Genomic DNA, 18,159 nt, shown 5'->3' with positions numbered 1-18,159 from the left:
GTGTAAAACTACTGGACACATCAAGTCAGAAATCTCAGTGTTATATTGGTTGTATATCACTATCTCTCAGCAGCTAGACTGATCTCATGATCTGGTAAGTGCTGGAGAACGGTGGCGGGCTCCTGACAGCATGTCGTTACTTAGTGCAGCTGAAATTTAGAGGCAGCGTGAAGGTCATATGATAAAAAGATTTTTGTCATATCACAGATCCCCTCAGTGGAATTTGAGTGTGGTGGTGAAGTTGGCCTGTGAGCCTTTAGGATTGGGAAGAGAACATGCATGGCATTTAACAGTGCCTATAAAACCAGTCTGTAGATATGGCCTCTTTTTGCTTGTTGCAAGTAGAAGGAACAAAAACGTTGAAGTTCTGGGAAGATTGATCATCTGTAGAGATGAGTAGCTACATTACACCTAATACAAAAAAAGCTTTAGTTTGTATGTGAAACCGAAAGTTGTCCAATTACCAAAAGTTACAGGAATATTAGCAATATTTTGAGGGTCCTTGGACATCTGATTTTTTTTTTTTTTTTGAGAAATTCTAATATGAAGTAGAGATCAGAGCACTTGATAAAAAACAAAAAGGGAAAGATGACTTTGGAGCTCTGATCTGTGCTTTCCCATTGTTCTTTCATTCCAATAAAGTGAAAAGGAACTCTGTCTCTTCACAAATACGAGGGAGCCTGTGTCTGTTGGTTTGCTAGGTTTTGTTAAAGTGAAGCAGCATGTTTTTAAACTATGCAATTGGTATGGAATTGGAGTGGTATTGTTTAGGTAATGTGGTGATACATAATGCAGTTTATTGCCTTTCATCAGGGAGCTGTATTGAAATGTTTTGTTTACTCTGAGATGACATTTTTAAAATCAGTGTTCAGATATAGTTCAGCCGAGGAAGTCTTAAAAACAGAAAGTAAAAATATGAATTTTATTTAAGATTGAAACTGTTCTCTATTTCAAACAAGTGTTGGCTTTAAAATATTTTTGAATGACGAATACTGGATTCTAATCCCAGAAAGATAATTATATACTTTAATATTTGTGTGTGGAAAGTTCAGTTTACAATAGTCGGGAGATTATAAAAGCATTAACATTTTCCTATTTCAGTATTATTACTAAGCTACACTGTTTGAGCTGTTTAAAAAGTAATTAAAAATGTATGGCATAATAGAGGAAAACTTGACATCCCCCTTTTTCTTTTTAGGTTTTGTTTGAATCAAAGTACTGGTCAAAATAAAATTGAAAAGGGTCAAATACACTTACCTTAAAGATTCTGTAATTTTTTTTTGTTTGTTTTTTTTTACTTTTTTTTAAAGACTTATATATAAGATGCTGTGAAATAGGTATTCTGTGCAAATTGGAAATGTGAAATTATTTCCTTTTATTTTCCGTGGGTGATTTTTAATCATCAGAAGTAGCATTCAGTTTTTAGGCAGGTTTCTGAGGGAAAGATGATTCCTTAGATCATGTTATGTGATCAGACTTGTTGCTGACAATTGCATTTATGCCTGTAAGCCCACCTGTGCTGGGGTAACTGCCATTCCAAAGCTTGAACATATAGTAGTGTCCTTTGTGGGTTTTTTATCTGTTCTGTTTAGCCTTTTGTATAAGTGCATCTTGTGGTATTAGGTAATATTAGAACAATCGCTGCATGTGAATCTTCAAATAATGTTTTTGTTTTGTCCTGTAATCTACCAGCCGCAGAAGGGATGGCTGTAAATTTAGTAGGATTCAAGAGTTCTGATTTTAATTTCAGCATCTCTTATAGGCAGTCTTTTAATGACTTGAGAGAAATCAGTGAGCTAGTTCTGTACTTGTTGAATAGGGGCATGTTTTAATTTTTTGCCTGTTCAGCCTATGAAATCGTTAGAACAGAAACTGCCTCTTGTGTTTTGGTACATCTTTAGCACAGTCATCTTTGAGAACCCTTTGTGTGTTGGTGTAATATAAATAGCAATTTTTTGTGGATGTCACAATAAACTGCTTTGATTTTTTACAGATAAAACACTGCAACAAGCTTTGCATTTAATATCTTGATCTGGTACATTTATTAATAGTAATGGAAGCTTCAGTCTTAATGTGCTCTATGGTCAGTAATAACATTCTTGCTTTGGAGTATAATTCTAAAAACATTATAAAAAGGGTAGGATAAGTTTGAAAACTAATTTAAAATGAAATTTAAATGTGGATTTTTGTGCTGCTTTGCTGTCTGTCAAACATGCAGCACCATCTCCTTTTACTTGAGGCCCGCTTTTGTAATTTCCCTTGGAGTTCAGCTCCTCTCCCATTCCTTCAACCTAAGCTTGCATTTCATCCTTCCTGTACCTTGGCTTCTGGACTTGTTACTATTGTCTCTTTCACTCCCAGAGCAGCCCATTTTATAATTTCAGAGTTTGAAATCGAGAAATTTGGCCTTGTGGAACTGTAAAAAGGCTAAAATCCAACAAAAGCAGTTATTGGTGACAAGTAATAGAATCTTAAATTCAGTTTTTTCAACTGAAATTAACCTCAAATTCTGTCAAAACGCATTATAAAACATGAAGTCTGAGATGCGGTCGTTTTGAGGTAATACCTCTTGGATTATTTGGAAAGATCACCTTTATCTCCAGGTCTTGCCTTTGGAATTTAATGTGATTTGTCCTGGGATTTAAAATTTACATTGCCAGTCTTGAGGTATACTTCTTAGGTGTGTTTCCAAGGAGTTATCAAGGTATATATTAATGCTTTATATTAATTTTTAGTCAATATGAACTTTCATGAATAATGAAAAATTACAAGATGGAATACAGAAATTAAGCGTGGCTGTTAATTTAGCAATGAATATTAGTATCTGGTGTTTTAATGCTGTATACCAATTCATTTAAATTTTAAACTTGCTAAAAAATCTAAATGAATGTTTTACTGGAATGCAACAGTTGTATTAGCTGATCGTTTCTGCTATTTATATCAGATGGTAAAAAATAGTTTTACAGGTTTTCTTTATTCTTCTGCATAGGGTCAGCTTTACCTGCTGGTGACAGACCAGGGCTTTCTTACAGAAGAGAAAGTTGTCTGGGAAAGCTTACACAATGTGGATGGTGATGGAAATTTCTGTGATTCTGAATTCCACTTACGGCCTCCATCAGACCCTGAAACTGTCTACAGAGGGCAGCAGGATCAAATAGATCAAGTACTGGATTTCTGCCTTTCTGTTGTATTTTTCTGTTTCCTTCTGATTATATATAACAATTACTACTTATTTTTAGTCAAATATATATGTGTGTGTATACTTACACGGATGTGTATGTATGTGTACTCATGCATATATAGCACTATGAAAACAATTCTTAGGCTGGGATTCTCAAAAGTGCTACTTCCAAGTATTAGCATGAATTCAAGGGAGGGAAGAGTAAGACCAACCATGATAGTTGGAAAATCTGATTTTAATGTTTCAGAATCCACTTCTGCAAAGAACTTATTCAGGTGAAATGTCACATCTGCCTTGTATATGGAACAGAAACAGCACTGTGAAACTTCTCCCCCTGTAACAAATTCATTTCAGCTTAATAATATTATCATAACAGCAAGTTGGGTGGAAGTGTCGATCTGCTGGAGGGTAGGAAGGCCCTGCGGAGGGATCTGGACAGGCTGGATCGATGGGCCGAGGCCAACTGTATGAGGTTCAACAAGGCTCAGTGCTGGGTCCTGCACTTGGGTCACAACAACCCCATGCAATGCTACAGGCTGGGGGAGGAGTGGCTGGAGAGTTGCTTGGCAAAAAAGGACCTGGGGGTGTTGGTCGACAGCTGGCTGAACGTGAGCTAGCAGTGTGCTCAGGTGGCCAAGAGGGCCACTGGCATCCTGGCTTGGATCAGGAATAGTGTGGCCAGCAGGACCAGGGAGGTGATCGTCCCCCTGTACTTGGCACTGGTGAGGCCGCACCTCGAGTACTGTGTTCAGTTTTGGGCCCCTCACTCCAAGAAGGACATCGAGGTGCTGGAGCCTGTCCAGAGAAGGGCAACGAAGTTGGTGAAGGGCCTAGAGCACACAAGTCTTATGGGGAGCGGCTGAGGGAGCTGGGGTTGTTTAGCCTGGAGAAGAGGAGGCTGAGGGGAGACCTTATTGCTCTCTCCAGCTACCTGAAAGGAGGTTGTAGCGAGGTGGGGGTTGGTCTCTTCTCCCAAGTAACAAGCGATAGGACAAGAGGAAATGGCCTGAAGTTGTGCCAGGGGAGATTCAGATTTTTAGCTTAGATACTAAGAAAAAAATCTCTTCACAGAGAGAGTGGTTAGGCATTGGAACAGACTGCCCAGGGAAGTGGTGCAATCACAGTCCCTGGAAAGTGTTAAAGAAACATGTGGATGTGGTGCTTAGGGACATGGTTTAGAGGTGGACCTGGCAGTTAGGTTAATGGTTGGACTCGATCTCGGAGGTCTTTTCCAACCTTAATGATTCTATGATAACTGAACTTTGTCTTCTGATGCCCACTTTGCTGAATGTAGGACAAAAGCCATAGAGATTGTGTGTGATGGTGGTTATTCGTTATTCTTAACTATATATAATAGTTTCCAGAAGTTGTGTCTGAGACAGGACTTATTTATACCAGTTAATGCATAAGCACATAGCAAGACCAGGCTCCTTGGAAATCTTACATTCTGAACAAGCAAAATAAGTTTATCTTTTTAATAATCACCATTAATGTTTCTTAAATACTGGGGAAAAAATGAATAAGCAGATGCTTTTTAATAAATTCAAGCACTGTATCTCTCTCTCTTGTATAATAAAGAATCTGGCAGAGATAACAGGGCTAGTAGTATCTTGAGTTGCTGTCTGTTTGGATATATCCAAAACTGCCTTTTGATTATTTTCTCATCTGTTTTAGGAGTTAGTGTTCCTTATTGATGTACTCTCAACACTGTTCAGTAGAGTGGGGACATATATACTCTGTTTTATGCTTGATAGAGTTAATTAGAAATAGCATGTTATAAAGAGCTTCAAAATCGTTACTTCTACCTAGAACTGGTATGAGCTGACACTGTCTGTCTCTTGCTGCTGTCCAGGTAATGGAATTTAAACCTGAAAGCAATTTTTTTTTAAATTAGCTTCTGTGTTTTGTATGCTGTGACATAGGCACTGTAAAAGAAGGAATGTAAAGTAGCTGTTTTCAGCCTTTCTGCAGTTCAGGTTATTAACAGGTTCTGAAACAAATTCCTGTTTTCCATGAGGGGTAAATGTATTTGAAGATGAGGCTAGGGGAAAAGGGAAGGTACTGTGTAGCTGCACATGCTGAAAAATTCACTTGATATGACTTGGCTCTTTTCTATGTGAAAGAGCATTAACAAACAAGTTTACTGTTTAGGATTATCTGATGGCATTGTCTCTACAACAAGAGCAGCAAAATCAAGAGATTAACTGGGAACAGATCCCAGAAGGAATCAGTGATCTAGAGCTAGCAAAGAAGCTCCAGGAAGAGGAGGACAGGAGAGCTTCTCAGTACTATCAGGAACAAGAACAAGCAGCTGCTCAGGTCCAGGTAAGAAAGCATTATTACAGAATATGATCGTGAGTTTTAGAGAGTTTAGTTTAGACAGTTTTAGTCTGTGTAACTTAATAGCTGCATAGACACATGTGCTGTTGTAAATGTTTCAGACTGGTAGGACTGGTATTTACATTCTGTACAGCAAGTGATGAGATGAATATAGGAATTTTAAAAAATATGCTATAATTGTTGGCGTATGCATGTAGATATGGCAGTTGCTGCCACTTAAATACTTTAAAGCAGGCCTAACCTTCTAAAGTAGGGTTTCACTCGTACTATTTAAGTTGGAATGATGGGATGAGTTAATATGTAAGGTTACAAAGATTGTTATTAGCTAATATTTTATGTTACTTGGAAAATAGTATTCAAATAAGAGCTTTTTGATAGTAGTCAAAGTTTTATCTTTTTGTCTTGCAGAAACTTGTTGCTTTACATTTTACGTCTTTCAGTCTATATCATGTGAATCTATTCAGTCCTGTTTCAAATTAAGAAATTAACAGCTTCTCCCAGTACACCTTTCCGTCCCATCCCCATAAGCGGTTGTGTTCAAAATACTTGGAAAATGTGATTCATGCATGTGTATATAGAAAATTGCCATATAACTGAATCTTGCATGCCAGAGGCAATATTTAAGTTGGTGTTCTGGATTCAGGGAGTTCTTAACCGCTGAAGACTTTTAAAACTGCTTTTATTTACAAATATGTAAAAATAATCTGTATCAAGGCTGAATCTTTGATGGTCTGAAGCAATTCAGAATCATTAACTGATGTGCTTGTTAAGCATGAAACAAGAATTTTGACAATTAAAAGTTACTTCCGCTGGCTATTGGTTTAATAGAATCATCAGTAGGTACTTCTAAGGCAAAGATTCACTACTGCTGGCTGCAAAAAGGTAGAAAGAACTGAAGAATGTGTTTAACAGGACTTAACAGCATGCTCGTTTGTAGCTATGGATGGATAACAGCTGGAATAGATGATGAATTAACAAAACTTACGTTGCCTTTGTATACCAACCACCTTGCCAAGTTCTTAACTAGTTTCTAGTCACAAAAAGCTGCTGCTTTGCCATATCTAGCTGTCAAGACTAACACTTTCACTCTGCAACTTCTGAAATGTGGATTATGTTCTTATGAAAGAAACTAGGCAAAAATTCCAGCACAGTAATACAGAAGTGCCAGAAAATGCTTGAAGCCAAATTTTATTATTGAAACAACTGATCTGAATATGTGGACACAATAGAAGGGACACAGAGGACTTGAAATATGTTTTCAGCTGATTTTGGTTTTTTTAGAAATAAAAGTTGTGGCAATTCTGGAGTATTTATACAGAAAGACCCTACTGAATTCTGCTGTTTGCATAACAGTTATTTTCTTTGTGGGCTTGAACATAGAGTAATGCTTCAGACTGCATCTACAGTAATGTTTGTTTTATTCAAGATTTTGTTTTTTCTACACAGCAGGTGCAAGGTGCTGCTTCTCCAGCAAGTGGAAGACAATCTGGGAGTAATGAACGCAAACGTAAAGAGCCTCGAGAGAAAGAGAGAGAAAAAGAGAAGAATAGCTGTGTTCTCTTGTAATAGAAAATGAATTTAGTCTGGAGCCAAGTGCATGTCCTCAGAAGCAAAAACAAGGAGTAAAAAGGAAGACAAACCTGTTACATGCCGCCTGTGCCTGATTACCCCATGGATTTTGTTCACGTTTCAAGAGAGGATGGGTGACTTTGTTACAATCATACAGACTTTCTTCAAAGTCATAGTGCGTGTTGCTCAAGATGGAATTCCAAATCACAGTTGGATGCGGCTGTGCTTTGAGTTAGTCATAAGAAATACTGCACCTTGTAGCTGAACACACAAATCATGGCAAGTTTTGTGTCATAGTGACATCCATTACTCATTACATCAGTTAGTAAGCTATTTTATCTTCCATTCTAAACAAAGGAGGTAATTCGTTTTGTGTAAGACTTTTTCCTGAAGTCTGTACACTAGCACAACAGAATTCTGTGTTACTTACATGGTATGAAACTGTATCTTAGGCTGGGTATAGTCGTCACGATACAAGAGCCCAAATAACAGCTGGGCACTGCCTCTTCAATGTGTCCAGATTTCTTTGCTTCTGGATCTGGTATGTTCGGTTTTTTGAACCCAGATTTATACTGTGTTACTGCTATCATTGCACCTCCTGGCCAGCTTTCTTGCCCCAAGAGTATGTGACTTGATAGGCATCATATAAAAAAAGGTGGTAGAAAATGGGGCATTTATTAATAAGCAAGATGAATATTGTTTGCTTTTCTTGCAATTACAAACTGGGTATGGCAACTCAGATGTTATCAGGGTTAAACAAGTAATTTTATAGATAACTTCTTTTTCCTTTAGTATTTTTTCTCTTGTAGGTAAACTGGACCAGATAAGTTCTTATTTATTGACCTCTCCATATGATAGGTGAATGATGAGAGGAAACTAAGGTCTATAGTAATCATTATTCTATGTAAGAATGCAGATTTAAAATAACTAACTATCTGCCTTTTTTCCAGAAGTACCTTGAACTCTAACATGACGTTAACGTGTCCACTTGTATATTTAAGCAAGTGTACTGTAGTTAAAAACACATTTTTGTTTGTTTTATAAATCATGTATCCTTAAAAAGCACACTTCTGAAGGGTGAGAGAGAAGCTAGGCTGCTCTCTGAGATTGTTTGGAAAGGTGTAATATTTTGTTTTTTTAAATCACTAATTTAGAATTTTTGGAAACCAGATTTTTCTAATTTATGGGAACCAAATAAACATGTTGCGTCTTGTAGTATTTATAGAATACAGAAACAGAATACTTGCTGAATTTTGAGGGAACCACAAATCTTCCTCCACTTCCATTAAGTCAATAACAATTACCTTCTTGCTGAACCTTTTTGATAAAAATTTCTATTTAGCAATTTGTAGATACTTTTGAAAAAGGCTGTTTCTCTTGGACAAGTTATGTATTCATGCTCTAAGCCTGGGTAAGTGCATTAGTATACAATAATCTGGGAAAGCTAAGGCAGCCAGGTGGAATATGACATTCCTAGTTTCAGGTGTTTGGAGAATGTGTCTAAGAGAGAGGGTGTCTAAACGTAAGTCCACCAGTACAAAGCTGCTTTAAATTACTTCAGGCAGACTTGCTGCGGTGATGGGAACCAGTCATCACATAAATCTGTTACAAACCTAGAATGGAAATTAGATGGATAAAGGAAGAATGTCGTCTTAACTAAAGGGCCAGTTTGTATCACTTTTTTCTTCCATGCCTTTTTCTCTTTTGCTTTTTTCACTTTTGTTACAATTTCCCTTTTATAATAATGAAGTAATGAATGGTAGGAGGTCTCTATTAGGCAAACTGTAAATTTAAAATTTTCTCTATACTCTAGAAAAGTCATGCCCAGAAAAGTAATTTTAATACTTGATGTATTCAGTTCAGATAAATTTCTATGTCAAAGCAAAGGTTGACATCTTTTTTTCCTTTGCAGCAGCCTAACTTCTTCAAACAAATTAATGTGATGGAGGATCACCAACATAATGACTTACCTACTTTAAGCAGATCAGAAAATATTCCAGTAGTGTCAATAACAAAGACTTTAAGCCAGAATGTTGTTTAAAAACATTCTGTTACTAAGATTTTTCCAAATTTGTGTATTTACATTTATTTATTGAGCTTGAAAAATAAATATGTCGAGCTAAGTGTTTGTTATCTTATTATTTTCAGTGACAGTATTGCCACTTTAAATTCCTTTTTAAACAAATTTAGCTGGAGCAGGCATTGTGGCTATTGGTATATCTTTTTGCTTAAGATACTTGCTCATATTAGAATTCATGCAACATTTCCAGTTTCAGACAGATGTGCCTGAAACCTAATATACTGTAGTTACAGTAATACTGTCATTCGGTCAAAAAGGAAGAAGAGTTAAATGTCAATGCTCATCATGAAGTCTGAACTCCCAGATAATTCGGTTTCTCTTTCAATAAAGGAGTAAAAGGTTTCAGGTTATTCGAGATGGCAGGCATGCTATTCAAACAGTTTTCTGTTAATATCCTTTTTTCTTTACAGGTCTTGAAGCTTTGGAAAAAAGGTAAAGAATTCCTGAGATCTAGGGCATTGTTCTGCACGAGTTGAGCTTGTTAGTGGCAGAAGTTATAAGCAGATGAGCTTGTTAATATCCAAAATGAAATACATCTGGAAGCTTAATTTATACCGTACTGTGACTAACCATTCCAAAAGCACCTGTCACAGTTGGTGTCTATGACAGTATCTGATGATAAAAAAAGTGAACAGAATTGCTTTTATCTATAATAGTGAACTTGGAAAACAATATTACAAAAAGACGATGTCTACTTCTGTCTATTTACTTCATTTGCCTCTTTTTTTTGAAGCTTGTGTTCTGGCGAAAGGGTACAGATTTATACTTTAAATCTGTTTATACAATTTAGCATGCACATACTCCAAATACCTACATAATGAATATGAAAGTGGCCAGAAAAGTAGAGTAGAAATTGTTTTCCACTAGATAAAAGCTAGCACAGAAAACAGAATCATAGAATTTTTGTTGTTGCATTGTAGTTGTGAAATAAAAAAGCTAAGTACAAGTATTCTTAAAACTAGCAAAAAATTGAGCACTGCCATAGTGATAAATGTTTTTCTAAAGGGCACTTTGTAAATGCTCAAATATACTCCTTTTCTTGTGACACTCATACGGAATCTGAGACCCAACAACGCAGATCCAAAGGAAGATTGTAACACCAGAGGATGAAATTAGTGTTCCTGAAAATTCACTTAAACACAATGCAAAAAATATATTTTGTAGCTAGCCATCTAGTTAATGTAATAAAGTATGTGTTCAGGTTGTCTTTGCAGAGCTCTTCTTGTGGATCACAGACACACAAGCTAAAAGTGAAGCATATGCTCTTCTGTGTACACTTGCATTGGATTGCCAATCTCTACACTCATTTGGTATTTCACGTTATGTCAAATGTTTCTTCAAACTTGTATACACAAGTTCTTGAAAAAATTTCCCAGTATGTAATAAAAGGCAATTTGAGTTCTTGAAATTGAATCCTTTGGTGTATTCAGCAGGAAATACTCGAGTAAAAGGTGAAGCTGATGTACTTTTAACTGAACCTTTCTTCTTTCCTGCTACAATAGATCTATAACCCCAAGCTAGCTTATTGCTTAGATCAGCTTTCTTACCATTAGGATGCTTATCGTAGTCAATTGCTGAAGTTTATACAAAGTACATCCTTAAATACAACATACTGAATTAGGAGCTATATTTATTTTATATAAAAGTAGACTTCTTTTAAGGTTGTAACCTTAAACAGCAGGTGACTCAGGAAATGCAAGTTAATTCATACAGTATCCTCATTAGAAAGCATATTGGAGAAAAGCAAAAATAACAAGCCTTAGTTTTGTTGCAATATAATGCTCACGTTTTTTTCCATCTATGCTATGATAACAAGACCTTGGTAACAAGAAAAATCTGATAATGAAAAATGTTCATATAGTCCATTGATAGCAACTGTCACATGCAAGAGGTTAAACATATGCATTTTATCTTGTGATTCAGTGCAGTTACTTTTTTTTTTTAAGCATAACCAGCAATACAGTGTTAGCAGTGTTGTTTCGAGTGGGAAAATTTGGTGAGATGAATGACACTTTCTTGTACAAAATCATTTACACAGAAGTCTATTTGATGTTAATTTCCATAGTGTTTCCATATAGCTCCTTGTTCACAGCTTGTTCTCATAGCTGTCCAGTAGAACAGCAACGTATTTAAGCTCAACTGTCATCTGCTCTGATGGGGAAGAAGTGCGGTAGGGAAATGCTGAGGAGGAAAGACGGGCTGAACATAAAAGTCCCCACACCACCTCTGGAGATCGTTTAGGAATTTGTCCTTAATTTTGCTGTTATTTAGACACAAATAGCTGTAGCACAGCATGCAGTGGCCAAATCTTCTCACCCAGGTAATGACCAGCACGCTTATTTCATAGTGGGTTGGCAGTGTCTGTCCCTGTATGCACTGTTCTTCACTCCCATAATGCTTTAGGTCAAGAGTAGCTGTTCTGACCCTCTAATAACTCAAAATATTGTTATTAAATGTCAGTTGTCTACTGTTCAATTTTGGTCATTATGTCATCTCTATTACTATGAGCTCTCTTTCTTTACCTGGAGAGTTAGTTCTGGAGAACTTGCTGAAACCTGAAAGTTCTTGACTGCCTTTACAGTTCCTTTTATGGGTTGTAGGATTACTTGTGCTCATGGAGAAGCTTCATGTGTTGAAATGAGCAATTCCTTGTTTTTTGAGGTTAAGCACTTTACCTGTGTAGTTAATTAATTATCTCTAGAACTCAAGATCCCATGTTTACCTCTACTTGACAGCATAGAAAAATTTTCAACGAAATGTCGCTAGGTTTGGGAAATCATAGGGAACAATTCAGATAAGTTTGCTAGGTTAGTATAAACAGTATGCTTACAAAATAACTTACTGTGTCAATATGATGAAAATAAAGGCATCTGTTTCTCTAAATGTAATCTGTTAATGAAACAAGGCACTGCAAGTGCTTTCATCGCTAGTTGAGTCCACATTTAAGGAAGCAGGTGGTGGTGGTGTGGCTAACAGTCTTGCTGGGGCCAAAAGTGAGTGAAATATGATTGTTTGATACAGTCACACGCTAAACCAAATGTACGTAGATCTTGGGGGTGGACAGGGATACAAACTCATGTAAATTTTATATTTATTTATTTAATCTCTTGAGAACTGTCCTTTAGTGCTGACCCAATTTCAGTTTAGGTCCTATGCAGCTTAAGCGATACCTGTTGTGACACTCACAAATAGGGGAAGTGATCTACCAGTGTCTCACGAGATGATGCCTTGAGCTCTTACAAACTTAGGTTCTCCATCACAGAGCTGGATGAAGTAATGTGATACTTCGTCTGTCTCAACTTGAAGTTCCTGTTCGCTTCTCTTGTTGAAGCCATTAGTAAAACTTGCACAGACTTTTTGATTTAAGACTTCAGCTCTAATTTTTCAAAGTTAAGATTATGGTAAGCAGTCTTGAAAATTTCACCTGACATAGTTTATTAGATTTCTTTGAACTGTGTTTCAGAAAAAGCTGGGAGAACTGGTATTTTTGTCTGAAACCTTCTCTTGACTTCTGTTCTGGTTCACTGGCACATGCCAAGGAAAAGGGTCAGAGTTACAATTAGAAGGAACACTGGTGCGTCGGTAAACTTAAAGCAGCTGAGTAATGGGTACATCCTTGGGTTTCATCACCTCTTGTTTTGGGGAACTCCAAAATAACTATGAAAACAGACAGTTTTTTTCCCCTTTATATGAACTGGTCATATCTAGTTATTAATGTTTGCACTGAGTATTTTTTTCTTAAGGCTTGCTTATATGGTCCAGTCTGTGAAGCTGATGAGTTCATGTTTATGCTTGTAATCTAGTAAACACTGCCGAGCTTTCAGATACTAACGCTTCTGCCTTCAGACACAAAATAACACTGACAAAATCAGTATTTACACTTATCAACTCTGATGCTTTTAAATACAAGAGCTGTAGAACAGTTAAAGGAAAACTCTAAATAAAGCTTTTTAGCATTGCCAAAACATTCTTTTTGGTGATGGTAAATTATAAAATTTAATGGAAATTATAAAATCAGATATAAGAAAATCAGTGCTGTTATAAATTGCATGTCAGTGAATACAGAATAGGCAGGAGTTGTACAAGATGAGCTGTGCTTGCCAGCTGCTGTTGAAAGGCAGTCTGATTCGGTGCCCCAATTCCTTTACTGTAAATTGATGCAGCTCATGAAGATGCAGCGTAGTTTAATGAGACATAACCATGCCATCTTTATCTAGCAATTTTAATACTGGGGACATGACGACGTGGACTTCTCCATGTAATGTATGAATTCCAAGTACATCTTGTCATTAAGTCCATATTATAATTTATTTTATGTGCCAGCTATAATAAAGCTAGCATGATTATTTCTGCCCATGCTATAAATGCACTTACTTTCTGTGAAAGAAATACGGAAAATTAGATGACTGCTTTCCTAATAGACTTTGAAACTACCTTGAAATGTTCTTTGTAATACTGTCTTTTTCAGTCTTGGAAAATTAAAGAATGCATAGAAGTTTCTGAAGAACCGTAATGATTTGACACAATGTTTTTGTTGTCTTGTAGTATGTCTATACATAATATTATTAAAAAACCCCTCAAACCAACACCTTAAGATTTGATTTTTGTAAGAGGATGTTGTATTTAGCTATATATGCTGCAGTTACCTTTTCGAACTAACAAACTGCTTCATCAGTAGCCAATCTATGCTGTAGAAATTTCACTGGAAGGATTTAATAAATATTAGGAAAATAACTATTTCTAAAGAAAATAACGCAACGTTTTTTTGGTTTTTACTATGGTCTCTTGTGAACTGGAATAGCTAATAGTGCAGGGCTATCTTAGAGTCACAGTAATTAGTGGTGGCTGAATGCATCCTAGGATCCTTTTAAATTTCCAGAGCAGTATTGCAATACTTAATACTTGTCCTAAATCTTTTTTTTTTTTTTTAGTGAATGTCTATCAGACTTCATACTACCAGATACAGCCATAAGGAGGAATGTGACATTTCAGGGTAGACAGGCACGCCAGTTTCATAATTTATTAAAATGTTTCATAGTTTATTACCAGCCTGTATTGGCTCTGCAAGCGGAGAGCTGGGAGAAACAACAAATAAAAGCCCGTACTTCCCACTTTAGCTGGAACTTCCAAAGGGTGTAGAAGAGCTGATGACAAGTACTGTTCTTTAAGAAAGTTTAATCTATGCTGTTTCTACCTTTTTTTAAGAGGAAAGCTAGTGTTAGATTATCTTGTGTATTTTTAGAGAAAAAACAAGCTCAGTTTTGAATTTAACTGTGTCTTCAGATTTGCTAGCTTTTCAGCATGTTACCTGTTCAGCATTTTATGCCTATTTCCAATGGAACTTCATTTTCTCTTCAGTATTTTGGTGTCAGGGCATCAACTGGTCTCTTAATTTTAGGGCTTTTCTTGCAGGTTAACCAGAGCCAAAAGGAGCTGTTTTATATTAATTACTGGTTTTGTTCACAATTGAGTTTTAGTGAAATCCTTCAGACTGAAAATTTGAAAACAGGTTCTACGTGAGGTGAGTAAATAATAGTATGGGGATTTTGGCCAATTGCAGCCCTGGTAGACTTTCCAATTGAGTTGTATTTACTGTAGGAAAAAAAATATTGCTGTGGAAATAAAATCCTTCTTTTGCTTGGAAAAGTATAGTAGCTGGTTGTCTTCGAGACCACTGCAGATAGATACAGTGAAGCAAAGAACCTGCTTGTGAATTTTTAAACTACTTGTAATTCAGCATTTGCATTTTTTATCGTAATAGTTGCAATAATTACATGTTTGTATTTCATATGCTCAGTTTACAGCAGTATGCTTGCAGTTCTGGATTTTTTACATGCTTATTACTCTTTGAGGCTGGCAAGCAAAAATAACTTTCGAGAACCCGTTAAAAAGTGACCATAGGTACAATGATTTCAAGAGACAAATCTGTTGTAGCAAGTGTTTCTTCACCTATATTTTGATAACCCTTGAAATCACTAGTGCTGTTACATTATGTTAAAGAGTGCCACTGGTCACACAATTACAGTACAGATATTCATTAAATAAGCAGGACTCTGGTTTTGATACAGTTTGTACTTGCAAAAAGAAAGCAGTTAATGCTTCCCCCCAGGTTGCTATTGGATTGTATTGGACAAATTATGTCACTCGTGGATGGTTTCTTCCCCCCTATCCTTTTGCAGTGTATAATCACTGTTGACAGGTCAAGCCTCAAAAAAATCTATACTGGTACTTAAAACTGTAGGAAGTATTAAGTATCTTGTCCTGTCCCACAGAAAGAAATTCTAACTAACTCTGTTGCTACTTGCTCAGTACTAGGTCTTTCATAAAAAGTCACCAAATGTTAATACCCTACAGCTACTTTCTTTATAAGGAAGTAAAAAATACTGTCCTCGGTTCCCCCCCAATAACCTGATAGCTTTAATGTTAAATGACAGTTTTGGTTTATCTTTCATATTACAGCTTTCAGTGAAAGAAGTTCTTATCAAAGTTTTCATAAATAATTTTTGATTATCCTTTTTTCTGGTGAACAGATGCGTGGCTATTATTTGTACAACTCTTGATAATCACCTTTTGCATATACATGTAAGCTTAGCAAAGAAACTGCAGAGGAAACCGCAGAAACATACAAACATGAATCCTACAGAAACTGCCCCCAGTTCGCCCCATTAACTGTCTTGACTGGGTCTTTTTATAATGAAATTACTGAAAACAAAACCAACCCTATGTATTTTAGGGAAGTTCCAAAACGCTTCCAGATTAGTAGTGTCTTCAAGATGCCATGCTTAGACCTACCAAAATAGTGCAATTGCTGTGTTAAATCAGCAGTTTAGTTGTAGGCCTGTTTGTTAGTCTCCTAATGTTTACCTTGATCTCCAAATCTAGTTTTAAAACGAAATGCAAAAATAAAAGCTAATGCAAGCTACTGTAGACTTACGAAGAGACGGGAGAAGTTAAATTTTTAAAAATTGTGTTTTAAAAGTGCATGTCATGATTAAATTTAGTCATGCAGTAGCATTTGTACCAATGTATGTGATTAAAATCCTTTTCATTATCGTGTTACACCATTATCCAACATTGTAATGGCATCTACAAGTTCAACTACCAAATGTTTTGCATTTTAAAAGCCTTAATTGTTTATATTGTATTAATGTGTTTTTAAAGACTATAAGGAAACCTTTTCCTTGTAAATTGTTAAAATAATTTTGAACACTTAAATAATTTTCAGAGAAAATCCAGTTCTGTATCTTAATACCCCTTTTTGTTTGTGTACCACGAAAAAAACCTGTTAACTTCTCTTATCTTTTAAAAAGTGTCTCCAGTTATCAGCTTCTCTATAGTTTAAGGTCTTTACCCTACTGAGATTTATTTTGGTTAACAGTCTTCTGAAATTCATTGTATGTAAATAAATTTAAGTGAGCAAACTTAAATAAATATTTCATTTAGGTATTTAAGTTCTTTCCTAATGATAAAGGTTGGATGAAATCCTGAAAGAAAAAAAAAAATCTCGCTCTGGAAAAGAAAAGGATAGACTTCTGTTGATCCAAATATTTTATAAATTTGAAGTTTTTGGCGATTTGTTTTCAATCAGATTTTTTTCTTCCCCATCATCTTAGTTTGTCTCAATATTTTAATGTAAGTAAAATATCTACATATGCACAATCACATTTTCATTTAATTAAGCAAAAAAAGTCAGGAAATATTATTTGTACCTCCAACAGCTGGAATGTGCATCTAGACCTGTTTACTGTAGGCAAGATACCAAGTCACATCTCTAGTTTTATTTTTGTACCTCTCTATAGCTTTGTCTTTTATGGTTATAAACTTCCATATTTCCCATTTGATCCATTAGCCACTACATGTTCATCTTGTAGCAAATACTTATTTTGTATGTGTTGTCATACCTAACGAAGCACAGACTGCAGCCAAATGGATGTGTACTTTTTAAAATGCACTGTGTTAACTGGTACTTCCTCTTGGAAACTCCTGCAAAAAAAACCTCAGTAAATTGAACTACTTAGATTTTTCTTCTAAGAACTGAACAACAGAGAAGAGGCGTTAAATGCATCAAGACAAGTTACTTATTGGATAAACGTGTGCTGACACATTTGCTGATACACCATATTTCTTCTGTTTAAACCTAAACATTTGTCAGTTGTGAATATTCACAAAGGACTAATTATAAAAAAATGCTGTTATACCAGGTTTTTCTCTCCTCTCATCTTTCCTGAAAGGCTACTTACTCAAAAGCAATTTAGTTTTAACTCATTTTCTGCTACTTAATTCCTCTGGAACACTGCAGGTACTTAGCAGTTCTTCCACACAGCAAACGGACTGTAACTGAGGGTGGCAAAGATCCATGTGCAACATCAGCATGTTCTTACTAGCTCTTGCCTTAAAATTTGTAAATTAAATCATTATTTAAAAGACAATCTGGACCAGTAAAAACTTCCAGCTCTTATTCAAATACTACTTTACAAGCTCTTCTTGTGTTCTGTTAGCAAGGTCCTCTGTTCATTTCTGTAACTATCCAATTTGGTAAAGCTGTGTAGTGGATTAGATTTGCGCTTTTTTCTTTTTTACTTGCTGAACAACAGTGTTGTAACTACACACTTATGCTGACTGGGTGATAGATAAGTCTTGGACTGACTACCTAACATTTCTGATTGGGCCTGGTCAAGAAAGATTTAACATAGGCCATTGAACGTTAAAGAAAACCAAGAGGTTTAAAAAGATGCATCCCTTTTACTTGAGACCACATCAATGAACAGTTGTAGGTGTATCTGAATTAAGACTGCATATATAGGATTCCCCAGCCACTATAAGCAAAGTTCATTTGCGGTAGTCTGGTTTAAAATAAGCTGTATCGGAGCTCTGCCAGAGCTTTGCTATACATAAAGAACAAACTGCGTAAAATTTCTCTAGGCCTCCCATGATGATTCCTATATTTTTTGGTATTAATCTTTCTTGTGCTATCAAAGGTGCTTCTAGA

The 18,159-nt window shown here is 36.0% G+C and overlaps 1 protein-coding gene across 6 annotated transcripts in view; it reads left to right on the top strand.

The window, feature by feature from the left end:
* The window catches only part of MINDY2 (MINDY lysine 48 deubiquitinase 2), a 42,263-nt gene extending 24,809 nt beyond the window's left edge, over window positions 1–17,454 (top strand). Inside the window, exons 7-10 of one of the 6 annotated variants that reach the window (XR_014229281.1) lie at window positions 2,990–3,163; window positions 5,333–5,506; window positions 6,968–7,369; window positions 9,581–17,454. Coding sequence is in view for 3 of the 6 variants with exons in the window: in XM_082322513.1 (XP_082178639.1) it covers window positions 2,990–3,163; window positions 5,333–5,506; window positions 6,968–7,087 (468 nt within the window). In the remaining 3 variants the exon portion in view is untranslated. Of the gene's footprint in view, window positions 1–2,989; window positions 3,164–5,332; window positions 5,507–6,967 lie in introns of all 6 variants that reach the window. The other 5 variants (XR_014229282.1, XR_014229283.1, XM_082322513.1 and 2 more) reach the window with 5 other exon arrangements.
* Window positions 17,455–18,159: the final 705 nt, after the last annotated feature.

Source organism: Platalea leucorodia, assembly GCF_965183815.1.
Source record: "Platalea leucorodia genome assembly, chromosome: 9".
Classification (NCBI taxonomy): domain Eukaryota; kingdom Metazoa; phylum Chordata; class Aves; order Pelecaniformes; family Threskiornithidae; genus Platalea; species Platalea leucorodia.
Note: the sequence above shows the minus strand (reverse complement) of the source record. Positions and strands in the feature narration are given on the sequence as shown.